Source organism: Sebastes fasciatus, chromosome 18 (genome assembly GCF_043250625.1).
Source record: "Sebastes fasciatus isolate fSebFas1 chromosome 18, fSebFas1.pri, whole genome shotgun sequence".
Taxonomy (NCBI): Eukaryota; Metazoa; Chordata; class Actinopteri; order Perciformes; family Sebastidae; genus Sebastes; species Sebastes fasciatus.
Window position 1 is genome coordinate 5,627,811 of NC_133812.1, and position 18,457 is coordinate 5,646,267.

General features: G+C 40.8%; 2 protein-coding genes across 4 annotated transcripts; both read right to left on the minus strand.

Moving 5' to 3' along the window:
• Positions 1 to 6,232: 6,232 nt before the first annotated feature.
• On the minus strand, positions 6,233 to 15,170 carry traf3ip2a (TRAF3 interacting protein 2a). 3 transcript variants are annotated; one of them, XM_074615685.1, is made up of 11 exons: positions 15,080 to 15,170; positions 13,749 to 13,913; positions 13,289 to 13,334; positions 12,682 to 13,185; positions 10,823 to 10,973; positions 10,522 to 10,697; positions 9,679 to 9,767; positions 9,527 to 9,595; positions 9,328 to 9,432; positions 8,280 to 8,354; positions 6,233 to 6,596 (listed from the first exon to the last, which is right to left on the minus strand). In XM_074615685.1, the coding sequence occupies exons 3-11, from the start codon at positions 13,302 to 13,304 to the stop codon at positions 6,450 to 6,452; spliced, it is 1,332 nt and encodes a 443-aa protein (XP_074471786.1). In that variant the 5' UTR covers positions 13,305 to 13,334; positions 13,749 to 13,913; positions 15,080 to 15,170; the 3' UTR covers positions 6,233 to 6,449. The 3 variants fall into 3 exon arrangements, with proteins under 3 accessions (XP_074471786.1, XP_074471785.1, XP_074471787.1); XM_074615684.1 differs by having other exon boundaries at positions 14,899 to 15,154; XM_074615686.1 differs by having other exon boundaries at positions 10,823 to 10,970; positions 14,899 to 15,153.
• Positions 15,171 to 15,588: 418 nt separating this feature from the next.
• On the minus strand, positions 15,589 to 18,457 carry LOC141756155 (putative G-protein coupled receptor 139). The gene is made up of 2 exons (XM_074615687.1): positions 17,456 to 18,457; positions 15,589 to 16,732 (listed from the first exon to the last, which is right to left on the minus strand). The coding sequence occupies exons 1-2, from the start codon at positions 17,544 to 17,546 to the stop codon at positions 15,669 to 15,671; spliced, it is 1,155 nt and encodes a 384-aa protein (XP_074471788.1). The 5' UTR covers positions 17,547 to 18,457; the 3' UTR covers positions 15,589 to 15,668.

Genomic DNA, 18,457 nt, shown 5'->3' on the forward strand with positions numbered 1-18,457 from the left:
CCACAGACCAACACTAACTTTTGAAATATTTATATTGTTTACATTTATTATTAACTGGGGCAATAGTGATTTTTCACGAAGGCAGCTTTAAAGGAGCTTAAGCACAAGCATTAATATTGCAGACAGGTAAACACAGTCTCATACTGTAGATCTTCTTCAGGCTCGTAGCTACCACTGAGGACATGATACTGTTTTTAGGCCAAACAATAGGCATTGAAACAACATTTAGACCATTGTAAAGGGAAATTAAGTTGCATAAAAAATATGATTTTAACAGTTAAAACTGAAGTAGGCGAGATTGGAGCAAATATGATTAAAAAAAGTTATTTTTATAAAACGGTCGCTATATCCTTACAGTAGTACATAAAAAAAAATCATGTGCCTCTGTTTCCTCCGGTGCTCCTAACGGCATCTGCAAGATTTCACATACCGGAAGAAAACAAGCAGTCAGAGCTGATCTGAGGTCTGCTGTCCAGCTGCCCAATGGTGCCAAAATATACTGCCTACTGCCACTTTAAACCTGCAGTAGGCAGAATATTTTTGGTATCATTGGGCAAAGATTCCATAATAACCTGTCAGTATATTGTAATTCAAGTGTTCTGTTTTCCTCTGTCTGTGAAATCTTGCAGATGACATTAAGAGCACTGGAGCACACCGGAGGACACAGAGGTACATGATTTTTTTCAGATTACCTGTCTCATGCACTACTGTCAGATATAGTGACCGCTTAAAGTGTCAGAAGTAGCCTACAATTTATCAAACTGACTCTGAATCTGAACTGAATCCAGTTAATTTGACCAATTATTAGAGATGACGGCTGGCACGCCCCCAGCTTGGATAAGCAGACAGGAGTACCAGCACGGTAGCAAAGCAATGTACTGCTTTGGATGGGGGCAGCAGCAAAACGGATTTTAGACACCTAAAAGAAAGGCTCCCCTAAAAAAAAGTATATCCGTTGAAGTGTGTTGGTACTACGCTACTTTAAGTGTGTCTGTTTCTCGATGCTGGGGGCACGCCGACCGTCATCTATCAGAATCAGAATCGGAAATAAAACCAGAGTGAAGATAAATAACTCTTCAAATTTGCGCTACATTTTAGTGAGGAAAAACTTTCATGGCCATTTTCAAATGGGTTCCCTTGACCCCTGACCTCCAGATATGTGAATGTTAATGGGTTCTATGGGTACCCACGAGTCTCCCCTTTACACACATGCCCACTTTATGATAATCACATGCAGTTTGGGGTAAGTCATAGTCAAGTCAGCACACTGACACACTGACAGCTGTTGTTGCCTGTTGGGCTGCAGTTTGCCATGTTATGATTTGAGCATATTTTTTATGCTCAATGCAGTACCTGTGAGGGTTTCTGGACAATATTTGTCATTGTTTTGTGTTGTTAATTGATTTCCAATAATAAATATATACATATATTTGCATAAAGCAACATATTTGTCCACTCCCAGGTTGATAAGAGTATTAAATACTTGACAAATCTGCCTTTAAGGTACATTTTGAACAGATAAAGAAATGTGATTATTTGTGATTAACTGTGATTAAATATTTCAATTGATTGCCAGCCAGATAGTACATAATGCTACAATATATGTAGAGAATATAAATAATAAAAATAAAAATAAGAAATTAGAAATGTATTAAATATGTACAAATATGTGCATCAAACACATAACACACAACACAATATATAACCACAGTGTAAATAATTAAATACAAAATGTAGAGAAGAGGGAGCTATTAAGTGTTTTAAATATAAATGCAAGAATAGTATAGTTAAGAATTTAAATACGAATATTTCTTGAAATGTACAGTATAAATACAGTATTAATGACAGCGTATGGCACAGTTGGATTATTGTACAATTTATTGTACTGTAAGTAATGCACCTACTATGAATAAGTACCTCATACAACTACACTTCAAAACACCCGAACTATCACTGTAAAGTCACATATATAAATTAAAGGCTTTATCAGTGATAACTTTAGTTTTTTCAATAATTAAGACCCTCTCAATCACACTTTTTCTCTGCGACTCCAGCAGACCACCCATAGGTGCTTTACCAGCAGTGTGTGTGAGGACGTCCTGGGGCTGTTCAGTATTCCACTCAGACTCCTGTAATGGCCCATACATGTCAGGATGTGCTGAGCTCACTGCTTTCTCCTCTCCACTGAGAGAGCCATAACCCTCTCCAGACAGCTGGTTCGGTCCAGTTCATGCCGGGGACATGGCAGTCGGGGATGAAAAATGTTTCATTAGCATTTCCATCTAGATGGAGAGGGAACCTCTGTCTGCTGGAGTGGCTGCTGACCTTGACTGAGAGCCTGGCCCTCTTAATGAACCAATCAGCAGGCATCTGCTTACGTCTGCCAGCGGCACGCCCGAGGCCTATAGGAGCGCGTACGAGGGACACATTTAATATCAAACTAATTCAGAAATATTACATACGCCATATTTAATGCAGTGTTTGGTCTAAAGTGCTTTACAGTACACTGAGTGCAGACATTTGTTGTATGGATGTCCTCGGTGGGAGCAGAGCCTCAAACTGTGATGGTGAAAGAGATATTTCTCAGTGTTCCTCTCAGTGATAATGATGGAGGTGAACTTAAACCAGGAAAGCAGTGTGGCTTGAAGGAAAAAATCACCCCAAAAAAAAAATTCAGACCATAGACTGTATATAAGAAATGGACGTAGCCAGCGTGATATACCCCATTAGTTTGTGGTCTACGATTTTGAAGCCTCAAGGTCGGCATTTTGGGCCGTTGCTAAGGGTGGGTCATTTTCTCATAGACTTCTATACAATCTGACTTCTTTTTGCAACCAGAGGAGTCGCCCCCTGCTGGCTGTTAGAAAGAACGACAGTTTAAGGCACTTCAGCATTGGCTTCACTTTTCAGAACCAGATGATTCAAACATCATCAAGCTAACCCCATGTCAGTCAAAACTGGTAGAGGTAGGTAGAACCACTAACACAAACTCCCAGCGTATTCAGCATAACCTAGTAGTTTTACCAAAAATCCTAACTCAAGTTCCACTTATTGGCATTTTTTTAAGCTTCCAACCGCATCTCACTGTATATCCTTACCCAGTAGAGTTTGTATAGTTGTCATAAGATCATAAGAATGGCTCAGATGTCTTTACATGATCAAAATGTGGAACTTGCTGGTCATGTGATAACAGTGGGTCGTACACGGTAACACGTCTCTGTTCAAAGAGGTCTGTGGCGTCCTCCACTGACTCCTGGTCAATGACCTTTGACCTCTTCCCAGTGAATGCTGTTTGGGTCTGGTGTCGACACACAGCTGATGTCTGTTTGTGGGGTACATAAAAGAATCCCCCATATTCGCACTGCAGGCCGACCTGTAAAGACTGACCATCTTTACTGATACTGCCAGTGTCAGTGTGTCCCATCCACGCTGGATGTCAAATGTAAATAGGAAAAATAACATGATTTAAGGTTGTTTTGATCCCCAAAGGCCACTTAAGTCGAACGGATGCTGTAGATGTCGAAAAAGACAAAAAATCATAAAATGAGGTTTGAAGTGTTGGGAAGAAGCGTACAGCGTTTTACAAGCAGCAGGGCCGATGGATAAGGGATCCAGGCCTTTTTGGGGGGAATATCGGTGTCTGGTTGCTTTGGCCTCACCAGATAAGGCCGAGTCAAGTGGCACGCAAGTCCTGGAACAATAACAAACAGTGGATTTATTGGTTCTGGCAGCAGCGGTGTTTACACACAGCACCCTCTTGCAGGAGCTGATAAAAGCCTGGACATCACCAGAGTTCCCCTCATGCACTCTGATGTGAGCAAATCATTTGTTTTTTGTCAGGTTCGGTAAACAGGCTGACAGGGTTGAACTAGTCTGTGCACACTGATGCACACATGATAAAATTCAGGGTGAAAGATAGCAGTTGGAGGCGTTCCACACTACGAGGGAGTTATAATGTTCAACATATGGATGTTTACTGTCCCCGTCTACAGGTCCCTTATCGAAATGTTGCTCTCATGACCTTCGTGAACTCCTTTTTTATAACTTAAACGTATTAAACTAACCACAGTCAAAATGAAAATACATCCTTACCAGTTAGGCTGCACGGTGGTGCAGTGGTTAGCACTGGCGCCTCACAGCTAGAGGGTTGCAGGTTCAAATCTGGCTTGGGGCCCTTCTGTGTGGAGTTTGCATGTTCTCCCTGTGTTAGCGTGGGTTTTCTCAGGGTACTCCGGTTTCCTCCCACAGTCCAAAGACATGCAGGTTAGGTTAATTGTTGACTCTAAATTGCCCGTAGGTGTGAATGGTTGTCTGTCTCTATGTGTCAGCCCTGTGATGGACTGGCGACCTGTCCAGGGTGTACCCCGCCTTCGCCCAACGGGATAAGCGGTTGCAGATGGATGGATGGATGGATCCTTACCAGTTAGTTAAGACAATGACATTTATTACAAAGTAACATGAAAACAAATGATCAATAACATATTCTAATATTGAATGGAAATCAGAGCTATTGCCATGAAGAAGTAACCCAGGCTGGAAGTTGTTATTTGGGGCTGTGCTGCCACCTGCTGGTTGATCATAGGCTCTACCAAGAAATACACTGGAAAATACTGGAATAATTATAGGGTTCATTATGATCTATTCATAAATTGCTTGATTTAAAAAAGCTATTATAGATTGATTATTTCATGAATTTTAATTTATTTAAATTTTTAATTAAATTTATTTTCATTTTAATTAAATTTATTTTCATTTTAATTTAATAAAAAAAATTCTCATTCAAATGATGCATTAATAAGCTCCATTTAAATAATAAAAACATTAAGATGATAATTAAATCTGTCCGTAAGAAAGGTTTAAAAAATTAAAGTGGAATTGCAAATTACAAAAAGCTTTAGGATGTTGTATTTCAAAATCCCATTTACCAACGTGTCTGCCTATCATATTCCATTTTTACAATTGTCTTCAGATTTAACATTTACAGTTAATATTTCTTGATTGCTGTAATTAAAGATGTTTCTCTTTATGAGGAGACACTACAGGCAAAAACATTGTTTCTTCAGTGCTTCCATAACATGTCTTCTTTCATACTAGTGGAAAGAAAACAACCAAAAATTCACATTTATATGTTTATTTTACTACTTTGTCTATTTGCGTCTGTAGATTTCTCCTAAATTCACCAACAGTTAGTATTAGATAATGCCTCATTTGCATATTTAAACAACATTTCAGAAAAACTTGTAATACAAAAAATAATTGTCTTAATGTGAGTACCCTAGCCTTAGGTACTCTATTCACTTGTAGTGCAAAATGTATGGAATTTTACAATTCATATCTTTCAATGCCATTTTCTCAAAATGAGCTTTTCCTCAGACTCTGCGCCAGAAATCTCCACTTCAGTAACACAAACTCTCCAGTTTCATTCCTATCTATATTCTGAACGTTTTTACAGAGGGGTTTGTTCATATATCATTCATAGCCTTTTATATTTATACATCATTTTATTCCTAAAAATGTTTTTTTTGTATGGCTGTTAATAGTATTTTCTGGTTTATGGAGTGATAAAAGAGAAGTCCAACATTTCCTCTGTAAAAACTTTTGACTTTATCCAATGTTCACATTTGTCTTCTGGAATTTTATAGCACATTTAATAAGACTTTGCCTCATTTCCATATTTAAACATAACATTTCAGAAAAACTTGTTATACAAAAAATATAATATATAATAATGTCTGAAACACTCCGTTTTAGCGCATTTTGACGGAATTGCAACAGAATTGCGTTGCTAGGCAACAGTTTGGGTCCATGTGTACTTCTTGTCAGCTGATGACATTCACATACACTGCAACAGGAATAAACTGGGACACATTTAGAATGTTTACGTTTAAAATTGTATATTTGTGACATCACGAATGGGCCGAAAATCCTGACAGCTTGTTTCAAATGCAGAGTTTCTGAATACGGGCTGTGTGTATTTCCCTGTGGATTGAGTGTTTCGATACTTTCACAGTATTTATATAGGACTTAAGCCTGCTTTATAATAAAAACACATGAAAATTTCACTTTTTTATAATATGTAACCTTTAAGCCTCTTTTAGCTCATATTTACATACATTTGCATAAAGCAGCATATTTGCCCACTCCCATGTTGATAAGAGTATTAAATACTTGACAAATCTCCCTTTAAGGTACAATTTGATAAACAGATAAAAGATGTGTGATTAATTTGTGATTAATTGCGATTAACTATTTTATTTGCCCTAAAATCAACAGAACAAACAACAAAGTTATATCAGAAAACAAGCAACAAAAGGAAAACACTTTTTGTGAAAACACATGTGCTGCAGTATTAACAGTCCTCATCATGTGAAACAAAGTCATACCTATAGCATGCTGACGCTTTGACAAAATCAACCTTTTCTTTTCTCGTCTGTCCTCGTCAGTTGTTCTCAGAGGGGCCGGACCGTGAGGGTGAGGTCACCCCCCCGCTGGGGGATGATGTAGCGCTCCTCCCTGAGCAGGCGCAGCAGCAGGTCCTGCATGTCCCGGGGCCATTGGTAGATCCTGGTGCTCAGGAGCCAGGTGGGGACATGTCTCTGTGACACACACAGACAGACAGACAGACAGACAGACAGACAGACAGACAGACAGACAGACAGACAGACAGACAGACAGACAGCACCACGGGTCAGTGCTACAGCTAAAGGGGTATGTCCTAAAGTAAGATGTGAGCAACTTATTCATTTTAACCAAGATACAACAATGATAACTGGCATCCAACAACTAGCCATAGCCTATAGCTACTATATGCCATCAATATGCCATGTTCTATTCAGGTGTCCCAGTAAGCCATGACAGTGTGACAGTGCGCCAGCATAGACCACACCAGGACCTTTTCACACGTCAAAATGTTGGCTGTGAAAAAAGGCTTATTTTAGCCTGTTGCCTTGGTTAGATTTTAGATTTTATTTGTCTCCACATATAAAAATGGTACAAGTAGAGATTACATAAACAATAACAAATGTGACGGAGAGGTGCAAAAAACCCTCTGTGGGGCTCGATCAGGGCACTCTCCAGTACATACCTTAATCAATTTTAAAAAGAGAATACATTATTACAAAGGATGGTAAAGAGAGAGAAGAAGAAATAAAAATAAAAAGATAAGATTACACACACTAGTAAACATCCATATAAATTCCAAAGACAAAGTTAAATGGAATTAAGATTCACATTATAATATCATCAGTAAAAACTCATTATTAGTAAGCAATTTACAGAGATAATCTGCACTAACCACATAACGGTTGTCTGTGTTTGCATTAGGTACATTCTTGGAATACAATTTGCAATGTGCAAATACTCTTGGCACTTTATTCTATTCTAATTATTTATTTATTCCGTTATTCTTTTATCTCGTCTCGTTTTTATTCTTGTATTCATTGTTTTTATTGCGAAGATTTTTAATTTTTAATCTTGTACTTTTATTGTTCTGCACCTACCCATATGCCACCTACTGTGTTCCCTCTGTCAATGATGATTGTGCAGTATGAATGTGTGTATATGTTTCGGTGGACTGCAGAAACTGAATTGCCCTTCGGGGATAAATAAAGCTCTCTGTATCTGTATAATCCATAAGGAAAACATTGGGGAGATAAAAACAAACCTTTAACGGCTTTCCTTAATTGTTCTGGTGCCAACCTTAAAACATGAGATGGTAGAGCGTTCCATATCACTGAACCTCGATACAGTATGTTCGACACATAGGAGGTCTTAGTTTTGAGTGATTTCAAATCAAATAATTGTGGAATTGTTGATTAAAGGAATACAGTTCATGGAAATATGAGGGAAGGGTCCTGTTCAAAGAGCTGGACACAAATAAAGCGATCTGAAGTTGGTTAACTTGATAAACACTGAGGATGCCAGACTGGAAAAACAAAGGTTGAGAAGAATGATTAATGCTTGTTTCTGAAGAAGAAGAATAGGGATGAGTTTAGTGGGATGAGTACTCGCCCAGACTGAGTTACAGTAATACCAGTTACTGTACTGGTTAGTGGTGGCTGATTTGAAATCAGTTCACCCCAAATCACAAAAACATGTTTTCTCAGTTATCTCATGTGGTCTTCATTCACTGAAGGGAGCTGAGTGAAGACTGTGGGATGTGGTTGAAAGCTCTGGGAGCTGACTCTTTAGTGTCCAGAATCTTGTTTTTTTCCTCTTTCTTTTTGTGATTTGGGTGAAGCGACCCTTCAGTGTGTTTGCTGTGTATTGCTGGTTCTTACCTTGGTTGCATTAGGAAACAACACAGGTATCAGTCTGAAGTTGCGGCAGCCTTGTTGGATGAACTCATTTTGGATCTGTACCAACAGGAGCACATGAGAATCAGTGCTTATACTGTAGGAGGTCCTCAATAAACTTACACAAGCACGGCCGGCACCAGGACTTTTTCTCTCCCGGTGCTGAGGGCGAGCTTGACCAATATGTTTTATAAGGAAGTTCTTGTTTTTTTCCAATAAAAGGCACATATGGCACACATCACATTTGATATAAATGTAGTTTACAACCAAAAGTACCAAAAGTACAAACACATGTTTTGCACTTAGTTTGCACTTAGTTTGCTTTGCATTTAGTTTGCAATTCTGCAAAACACTTCTTGCAAAACACTACACACCGTTTCTTACATTAGACACACACGTTCAAGAATGAAATCTCTTGCAATCATAAGGAAAACACTTCTATTTAAAATGCAAAACATACCTGAAATTGGAAAACTTTGCAAACATGGGGTATGTTTCAAATCGCATAATTGTTTTGGTGTGTTCAAGCTGATTAGATTAGATGTCAGAAGTTCACAGACATATTTTTTTTTTTCCTCTTAATTTTTTTAAGGTTGCTCGAAACACAAAAAACAAATAAAAAAGGAGCATGGTCACTTCAGGGACAAACATCACCCCCTTGACTTCATGATACAATGACAACCAATACACCACACCACCAAGATTTTCAGCTTTCCATCGGCGCATTTCTCTTTTTATTAACTGTACAATTGACAAATATATCGCTGGACAAAGTTCAAGATTGCCGTCACAGGTCGTATGAGAACCGTTTAGTTTGGGCAGGCACTTCAGGTTCATACGACAATGTCTTATTTTTTACAACGGCATTCAAATGTGAGCAAGGGAGTTGAAATTTGTCTGTTCTCTAACGTGTGACCACAAGCCTTGATTCTCTTGTCTCTATTGGCTTGTGGGAGGAGGGCATGTAAAGTCATCAGCTTGCCACCAGAGGGTGATATTTCACGCAGTTGTTGACAGCTGTGTGAGTTCTCACCTGGTTGTGGATGTACTTGGTGTGCAGGCCGTGGTCGTCGTCTCCGTCTCCCTCCACGTCCTCCTTGTACTTGGGGCTGATGACCACGATGATGAGCACCGACTTCTGTAACATGACATTGATCTCATTGTCAGTTTCTGCAGAAGACTACATTACAAACGGGATTCATTCTCTGCTCAGACTCAATAGTCGTACTTACATTATTCAAGAAGCTGTCCATCCATTTGGTGATGCCCATTCTTCGGAGTGGATTATCAAAGATGTCAATCTGTCAGGAGACAGGCAGGAGTGTGAGTGTTTGTATGGAGAGTCACTGAGAATCAAAGGTGATGGAGACTCGACACGACTTACTGCTGGTTTGAACCCCTGATCGGTCAGAAATTTGGTGAAAGGAAGGATTTCTCTGGCTGTGTCCAGTGAATATGTGATGAAAACGCTCCCTGTCAACAAAAGGTTGGTGAAACATCCTCATCTGTATCTATTACATTCTTTAGGATCAGGAAAAGAACGTTGCGTGCACACCCTTACCGAAAATAAGTTTATTCAAGTGTGCTATTATTAGTATAAAACTTAAAATAAGAGAGCATACTTTCAGTTTACTTTTTATGTACTTATCAGAGATATACTTAACAAAAGTATACTTAAATAAATTTGGCTCATACTGACAAGTATACCGAAAAGTCTAAGTATATTTGGCTTATACTGATAAGTATACAGGAATGTCTAAGTAAACTTGGCTTTTACTGATAATTATACAAAAAAGTCTAAGTATACTTGGCTTGTACTGACAAGTATACAGAAATGTCTAAGTATAAGCCAAGTATACTTAGACATTTCTGTAGACATTTCAAGTCTACAGAAAAGTCTAAGTACACTTGGCTCATAATTTCAAGTATACAGAAAAGTCTAAGTATATTTTGGCTTATACTGACAAGTATACAGAAAAGTCTAAGTATACTTGGCTTATACTGACAAGTACACAGAAAAGTCTGAGTATACTTGGCTTGTACTGACAAGTATACATAAAAGTATACTTGGCTTATAGGCCTACTTGTACTTCATCTTTTGATCGAGATATACAGTACTTAAGAAAAGTATAATTAAGTATTCTTGCCTTACCGGCCTACAGAAAGGTACAGTATACTTGGCTTGTAGCTTTGTATACTTTCATGCAGACACATGGATGTGACTTACTATACTCCTCAGATAAGCTGATGGTCCTCCTGATCTCCCTTGTGGCTGGCCCTGGACCAGCCTGGAATGAGCGATCCACGCTGACCTCATGCATCACATCTCTAGGAGGGGCCACACAGTGAGGCACAGATCCATGGGGAGCATCTTTAAGTTGCAGCCTATTATGGGGGGGATTCCTGTGAAGGGGAAAATAATCAGAAACAAGCTGAGAATTCATGCATGCCATCTGCGAAGAATTATATGAATCAGTGTTGAAAATATCAGATCACAATGACACACGGGACAGGAATTGTTCTCATACCACGACTGTTGGTGGCGTTGAGGCTCCTCGCATGGATCCGCTGGGTAATCACGCTTATAAGGATAATAGTTATTATGGTGACGGGGCAGATTTGCTGGAGGGCAGCACGCACACTGTCTGAGACGACTCCCCTGCATTATATTGGGGCCTGCTGAGAGATATGGAGGAGTAGAAAAAAAACCCCAGCAGTAATGAGGTCATGCAGACTCAACAGAAACACAATGAGCAGCAGCCAGATGATACCTAACAGGGTTGGGGAGGCAACTTTTAAACTAAATCCATCACAGATGTAGTGATGACTGGATCTGTGCACGGCAGCATCATTTGTCCTACTTTTGGAACACAGTGATCTGAATAGCAGATTTAGGTTCCTGAAGGCCATTATTATTCAATAATAATCAGTATCTGTAAAACATATAATTATATCATAAAATGACTAATTCTAACCTACTACTAATGACACTGGCTATCATATAAAGGGGTCATCCGTATGTTACTAGCGTCCTCATTGTGAGAGAGTAGTAAGGTCCATCTTCACAGTTCAAATTGCAAAAGAACGAAGGGAAATGGACGTTTCAAATGCAGTTTGAATGGTAAAAATCCATTCAGTTTCTGTGGAGGTATCCATGTTAAAGTCAAGAAAACTGTCTGTCCACAAATTTCAGATTGTAGATTTCAAGACGCTTAACATCAGTAGGTTGTAAGCTGTAGGTGGGTGAATTCTACATGTTGACCCAAGGGAAAAAAACATTGTTGAGAACATAAAACCGTTTGAAAGTTCTCCTTAACGTGTCATATTAAAAGGGCCTTTTACTATTTTAAAACTCGTCTGGTCTCCCCTTTTTGTTGCAACCTTTGAGCTGGGTTGTAACAAATGGGGGCTCGTCCGGGATGCAGCGTGGAGAAACCAAACACTGGCTCTAGAGAGAAACTTTCACGTTTTTATGTTACCTGAAGGCCACCGTAGTTCTACGACACACTTGCGAAACTGCGGTAACGTGAGCATGAGTGCATAAGTGCCATGGGACACTCAAAGTCTCCATTGAAACCCACACAAATGAAATTATTTTAGGGGTGAAGAGCTCATTAAAACAGTGTGACCCACCTATTCAACAACAAGCAAAACTTGATATAGATTAGTAAATAATACAGCAGAGTCTGATCGCAGCCACGTAGATCATTGGTTTACGTAGAACAGGAACGCCCAGTAGCTACTGACTTCTTTTTATTTGGCTCAGTAACTTTATTGTCCTGTTCCTGTCAGTCAAATCAGTGGCTATGCATTCGGGTATAAGTATGATTTAACTCACATTTTGTCAAATTCTTAACTGATTTCACCAGTATTTGCAACTTTGATGAAAAAAGTGGGGCAAACTATAGCTAACTTATTGCTTAGTGTCACATTAACAGTTATTTGTACCAATTCGATCTTAAAGCTAGCTAGCTCTTTTTTTTTTGCTAAATAGAATGATTTTAAAGGAAGGAGCTGCCTCGGATACTGGAGACAAATCTCGGGTACGGCTGAACTTTTTGCCGAAGGCAAGGTGGCCAAATAGAAATTCACAATATGTGAATGCTCGAACTCCCACCATGAACATCCACCTGTCCTCATATAGCCTACACAAGATAACCATTGACTGAGTCATCTTGGTTTACTGTTGTCTGCTGTCATTTTTGTGTGTCTTTACCATAGACTGTATATAATATTGTGTAATAATAATATGTATATAATCTTTATATACAGTCTATGGTCTTTACCATGAAGGTAACAACAGCCAGAACCAGCTGTGCATTGAGAAAGTAGAGAAGAAGAAAAAGTGGGTGTTCCACCCTAATGACAATGCAACACTGACACTGACCGGGCATACGTGCTGCAGGGTATTGCGATGGGCCATAGTGGGTACAGCTTTCAGACTTGAGTGAGAGGGGGGGTTCCAAGTGTTCTGCCTCCTCCACAGAGTGTTCCTGGGGCCAGTCCGAAGGGCCCGCGAAGCCTCTACTGTGGTTATCCATGAGGTCCTGTTCATACAGCGGCACCTGCTCTCTGAAACCATGAGGCCAAACATCTGCAGGGTGGAGGGGTTTCATGAGTCCCGAGTGCATAGCGGGCATGAAACGAGGTTCGGGGGTAGGATGACAGGCCGCTCTGGGTTCATGCTGGTGCTGGGTGCTCTCGGGGAGGCTCCACTGGTCCACATTGTTCGCCGCCCCCCCAGCTGGCTTGTAGCTGTGCTCCTGCGGCGTTCTGCTGGTCTCCGTATGTCCACTGCACTGTTTGCAAGAGGGAGGCCAGGCCAAGTCCAGACTGGAGGACGTCATGCTCTCATCTACCTCGACGGGAACACTCCGATGAGGGCACGGTCCTGACAACAAGAGCAACAACAGGAAAACAGGATTGAACAGTGCACTTCGCTCAGACATTTTTGAAAAGGTTAGACAGATGTGTGAGTGCTGAGAGTCTGATACCTTTAAAAGAGTCCATTTTGTCTCGGAGAAAAGGTGTCTGTTGCCTCTGGTGAAGTGAAAATGAAAACAACGTTACAGGAATGTAATAGAGCACGACAACTTAAAGAGACACAGACAGTACCTTACACAGACACACCTTACAAGTGTAGTTTCAACTGAGAGATTCAAAGTCCACTTTTAAAGTCTCTACCAAGAAGTACCAACTACCGCATAGAACAGTATTAGAATGAACACGGTCAAGTATAAACTGTCAGGAGGAGCATTTTACAATAGGTGTGTAACACTACATGTGCCTTTAGAGGCAACACGGTCGCTGCAAACTAGTACAAAGGTCAAAATCACGGATCTAAAGGTATGCCAGGTATGCCTTCTTAAATGATTAATAAAAACTCAAAAGTTTCCAGTGTTTTTCCCGTATGAATTTACATAAAGCAGAACTCCACCGTACTCCCACACCTACCTCTTTTCTCAGATCTGCTAATTCCTCAGCCACAGCACAAACCTGTTCTGAGGCAAACAGGAAATATTGCCACTATGTAAAGCAGGGAAGCCTCGTGACCCATTTATGCAAATAAGGCAGGAGACTGCAACGGCCTGGATGTTTCTTCAGCAGGTATTCTGTGTCCTGTCAGGGTTAATCGGAATGTTGAAAGGTGGCAAGTCTCATTTTCATCCAACAGTTGGAAAAGACGACATGTTAAGTCCTCAAGCAACACCATTAAAATCAGTCCAAAAAGTACACAATTGACTTGACATGTACATAAATAGCAGCACTGCTCATATTGTATTCACATTTTATTTGGAACAAATCATTACACTATTGAATGTCCTGCAGCAGTTTTGGATGAGCAATCATTTTCAAGGATCTGGATGAGTCAGAACCAACAATTACATACCAGAGAAAAACTTGTCACGGTCACTTGATCACATCCATTGTTACAGTAGTTTATCCACATTCATTAGTTTATTCTAGCAGTTCTGTGAGGTTGTAGTTAGCGTTCTATGCTAACATTATAATGTTAACTTATGGTGCCTCCAAATTAAACTCGTGAGCTCATGTTTACAACATGGGAAGTTGTGTACACTCGGCGTTCAAGTGGTTAAGTCGTGAGAACGCCGCTGCTAAGCAACGGCAATATTAACGTTACTGTCGGCGTCTAGAAGCCACAGAGGCTAACAATTTTGCAAGCTAGCAAGTGGGTAACATAATGCAGGAAATGCAAAGGCTTAATGACAGAGGAGAAAGATGAGGCCGTTAGGAATATCAACATCTTCCTCAGACATATTATAAAATTATGAAGAAAAACAATATACATCTAAAATTACATTATAGTGTGGGCGTTAGGCTCCGTGGGTATGGACGGCGTTATCAGGTAGCCTAACCACCATATGAGCGCAGTGAAGAGTGGCGACAATTAGCTAGTCAATGAGGCACACACAGGGACTCACATGCACTAAAAGGCACGCACAGCCGGACCGGCTATGTAAACAAAGCACAGACAGAGACTTCATGCTCTGCTCAGGACACCATGAGGTCTACTCCACAATACCTTTATATAGTAAATAGTTGTTTGCTGCTATATTAATGCTCTGGATATTGAATTTAGTACCTTTAAGTGTTGTATATCGTCTGGGAACCATGAATACAACCAGGATGAAAACCAGCAGGATTGAGGTGTACAGCGTGCGTGGTGGAAAAGTGAGCAGCAACAGACCAGCAAGGATTTTTCCATAGCTCAGGTTTTTACTTGTGACTCTAGACAAGTTACAAAAAAATCAAACAACTCTCACCAGTGGGTAGCAGGCAGATGGACAACAAAACTGGATAACATGTGTATCAGATTCCAGGATTGAGGTGACACTCAACCTGATTCCCCCTCTCTCACACACACACACACCACTGCTGTTCCCACCTGGCCTGTGGTCCATACCAACAATGAAAGGCACATACCCACTCCCACCATCAATTTAACTTAATGTACAATATATCCTTAATATTTACATATACAACATACAAATGAATATTACATAATACAGATTAAATAATATGCATGATAAATGGAATAAATACCGAATGAAAGCCGACTTAACAAATAAACTCCTCTACCTCACTCCCCTCTCTCTTCCCTAGCACTTGGTTCAGCCCAACAGGCTTATTGAAATCAGCTGTGGCTGAAGTTTCAGGTGTGCTCCCTTAACTCTAGGTCCACTTACTAGTGTGTTCACTGCCTATGTGGGGATGGCTTGGTTGCCATCACGTGACCTCCGTTGAGGACTATATAATGTGGTTGAAAGCCCTGAAAAAAGATAGTAAGCGGGCCTTTAGTTAAGGTTACTTTGTCAAACTACAATTTCGAAGGTCAAGAATGAACGTTTATGCTCAAAGGATAACTATTTTGAAAGTCTGATCTCTGTCCATTCTTCCAGGTCCTTTATACTCTGTCAGTTTTAGATTGGTCAGCACCACAGTCACGGGGTCGCTGGGCGGCGAGGCCTTATGATCTACCACTGAGAAAACCTTCATGGTGGTGTGGGTGAGGACGGAGCCCAGCTCACGTGCCTTCGCCTTACAAGTAGCAACCTGGACCAGCTCCTGCCGGAAGCGTCTGCTGACCATGCAGTAGAGCAGGAAGTTGGTGGTGGAGTTGAGGTTCTGCAGCATGTTGGACAGGTCTCCGGCCACATTGATCGGGATGCGGTAGTCGTTCCTGTTGAAGTTCTCGTTGTTGTACTGGGTCCTCAGGATGCAGTATGTGACAAAGCGGGGCAGGCTGAGGACGACGAAGGTCACGGAGACGGTGCCCAGCAGCAGGATGGTCCTCCTCAACATGCCCCTGGTGCTCCTCCCACGCATGACGCGACGCTCTTCTTTGGTGAAGAGGTTGCTGGCGCGGCACAGATGGTACCCGATGAGGTAGTTGAAGATGATGACCAACACGATGGGGATTCCCCCCGAGAGGAAGGTAGTTATCCACACCATAACCGTAGAGTAGGCCTTATTGCGGTAACGACACCTGGGCAGCGTCATATTCTCCCCGTTCACGGTAATATTGGCAGGTGTGACAATGTTGATCCAGCCCATTGGCACGGAGACAACGTGAGACAACAGGACGATAGCCACGCAGGTCAGTTTAGTGACGCGGGGCTGGGAGAAGTGCTGCTTGGCCGCCGTGCTGCTGAGAACGAGGTAGCGCTCGATGGTGAACACCACCACGATCCAGGAGGAGCTGTAGAGTGATCCGTACTGCAGGAATCCCAAGATGCCACACCAGGGATTGGAGTGCCAGAAGGGCTGCAGTAGCCAGAAGGTGAGGGTCAGGTCAAAAAGGATCACCCACACCAGGTAGAAGGTGTCCACGATGGCCAGACAGCTCAGGTAAATGATGGCCGTGTCGGACATCCCACATTTACGGAAGCAGATCATGTAGAACGTGAAGAGGTTGGCTGGAAGACGAGAAAACACAAAAGCTCAGATGGATACATTTGCCTGTCTGGTCGTACTTTAAGGTATTACCAATGATTTTATAAATTCATTCATTGACAGCAACAAAAGAAGATGAAACACAACATCTGACATAGTATCACCTCATAAAGTTGTTATAGCAGATTATCTTATCAGCAAACAATTACTTATTTTAAAAGTCTTATTGCTAACATTTTTATGTAGACGAATATCAAAAAAAATATAAATTATATCTACAGAGCCTTTAGAAAGGTGTCGAATAAAAATATGGCTTTTCCTGAAAAAAATTATGATTGCGAATTAATCATTTAAAAAATGTTGGCGGGTCCAAATTCGGAATCTCTGGGTCGTCAGTTAGGGTGAAAAAACCCCCGGATAAATGGCTGAGATTTGACGGTAAGTGTCTGGCAACGACTTGTTGTGAAGTCAATGGAACGGGGAGGGGAGAATGCGACATCTAGTGGCTGAATGTTATCAGTGTTATCAATAGCACCTTTAACATCCAGCACAAGGCAACATTAGCATTCATTCGTGATGGGGACTTCGCCTCTCTATTGCTGATTACTGCCTGCAAGGACAAAGTGAGCTGAAAGTGATTGATTAACAATAATAATGTCATTATTAGTGACCTATGAACTCATAAAGTGATAAAACCGACGCAAGCACGTACAGCTAAAGACCAAACAGGATGACAAGATACAAACCTGGAATCCCCATGACGCAGAGGAGAGGGTAGTAGATCTTCTGAACGGTGATGAAGACGGTGCCGAAGACAGTGACGCCGGCTCCCTCCATGGTTCATTCACCCAGACCAGGCGATGGATCACAAGCTAATACCTGCAATAAAGCCATTAGAGAGATAGAGGAGGAGTACAGAAGACATATAATGGTGAGGGGGCTACGTTGCAGATTAGAGCTTTTACTCTTTAGAGCGTTAAAGCTTTTATTATATTTAACTACTTGGAGATATTTAGGTGAAATTGGCATGATTTAAAAACTAGACTAAAACTGAAGTTTTATGAACTGTTGCACTTTAAAATGTGAAATCAGGGAGAAAATTAAATATATTATACCATTACATATTAGAAACATGAATTAATTAAGCTTATTTCATTTACTTTAGGTTGTAAATATTTGTATTTAGCCTATTTCTTTGCATTACTTTCAGGATTTTTTTTGTTAAACTATGTTTGAACTTGTTACAGTAACAAAAAGAACTTGATTCAGCTCCAAAATTAAACTGAACCTTTCAGCTGGATGAAAGTTGATCTGTCTGCTTTGGGTGAGTCTCACCTGCATGGGAGTCACTGGCCAGAAGGAAACAGCGGAGGTTGCCGGAAAATGATTTTTTTTCAATCTCCAACTGCGTGGAAAATATCTGCCATGTAATATGATAACAGTACAGTGATCCACTCTTATCCTGATCCCTATAGCTCTCTGTCTCTCTGTCCTCTCATAGAACATTATCAATAATCTGGACTAATACGGGTCAATTATCTCCATCTGAGTGAAATCAGCAGTGGTCAGTATTACAATGGATAAAATCAGACATACCTGGTGTCTATAGATCCTCCGTGCTGTGTTCTATGAAGGTGTCTTCCTCCACAGAGGTGCATACCAGCTGGTTATGTCTCCACAAGGACAAGACTGTCGATGATATGATGAGGGACGGATGAGACAGCTCCAGCAGCTGCTCCTATAAAGCT

Bases quoted from the DNA above. Each gene is read 5' to 3' on its own strand.
- traf3ip2a (XM_074615685.1), bottom strand. The intron at 9,596-9,678 runs GTAAGTCGTGTC...GTCTCCTGACAG, and splicing joins ATCAGGGGTTCAAACCAGCA to ATTGACATCTTTGATAATCC. The intron at 6,597-8,279 runs GTAAGAACCAGC...TGTGTGTCACAG, and splicing joins TGTTTCCTAATGCAACCAAG to AGACATGTCCCCACCTGGCT.
- LOC141756155 (XM_074615687.1), bottom strand. From the start codon at position 17,546: ATGGAGGGAGCCGGCGTCACTGTCTTCGGCACCGTCTTCATCACCGTT. The intron at 16,733-17,455 runs GTTTGTATCTTG...CTCGTCTTCCAG, and splicing joins CTGCGTCATGGGGATTCCAG to CCAACCTCTTCACGTTCTAC.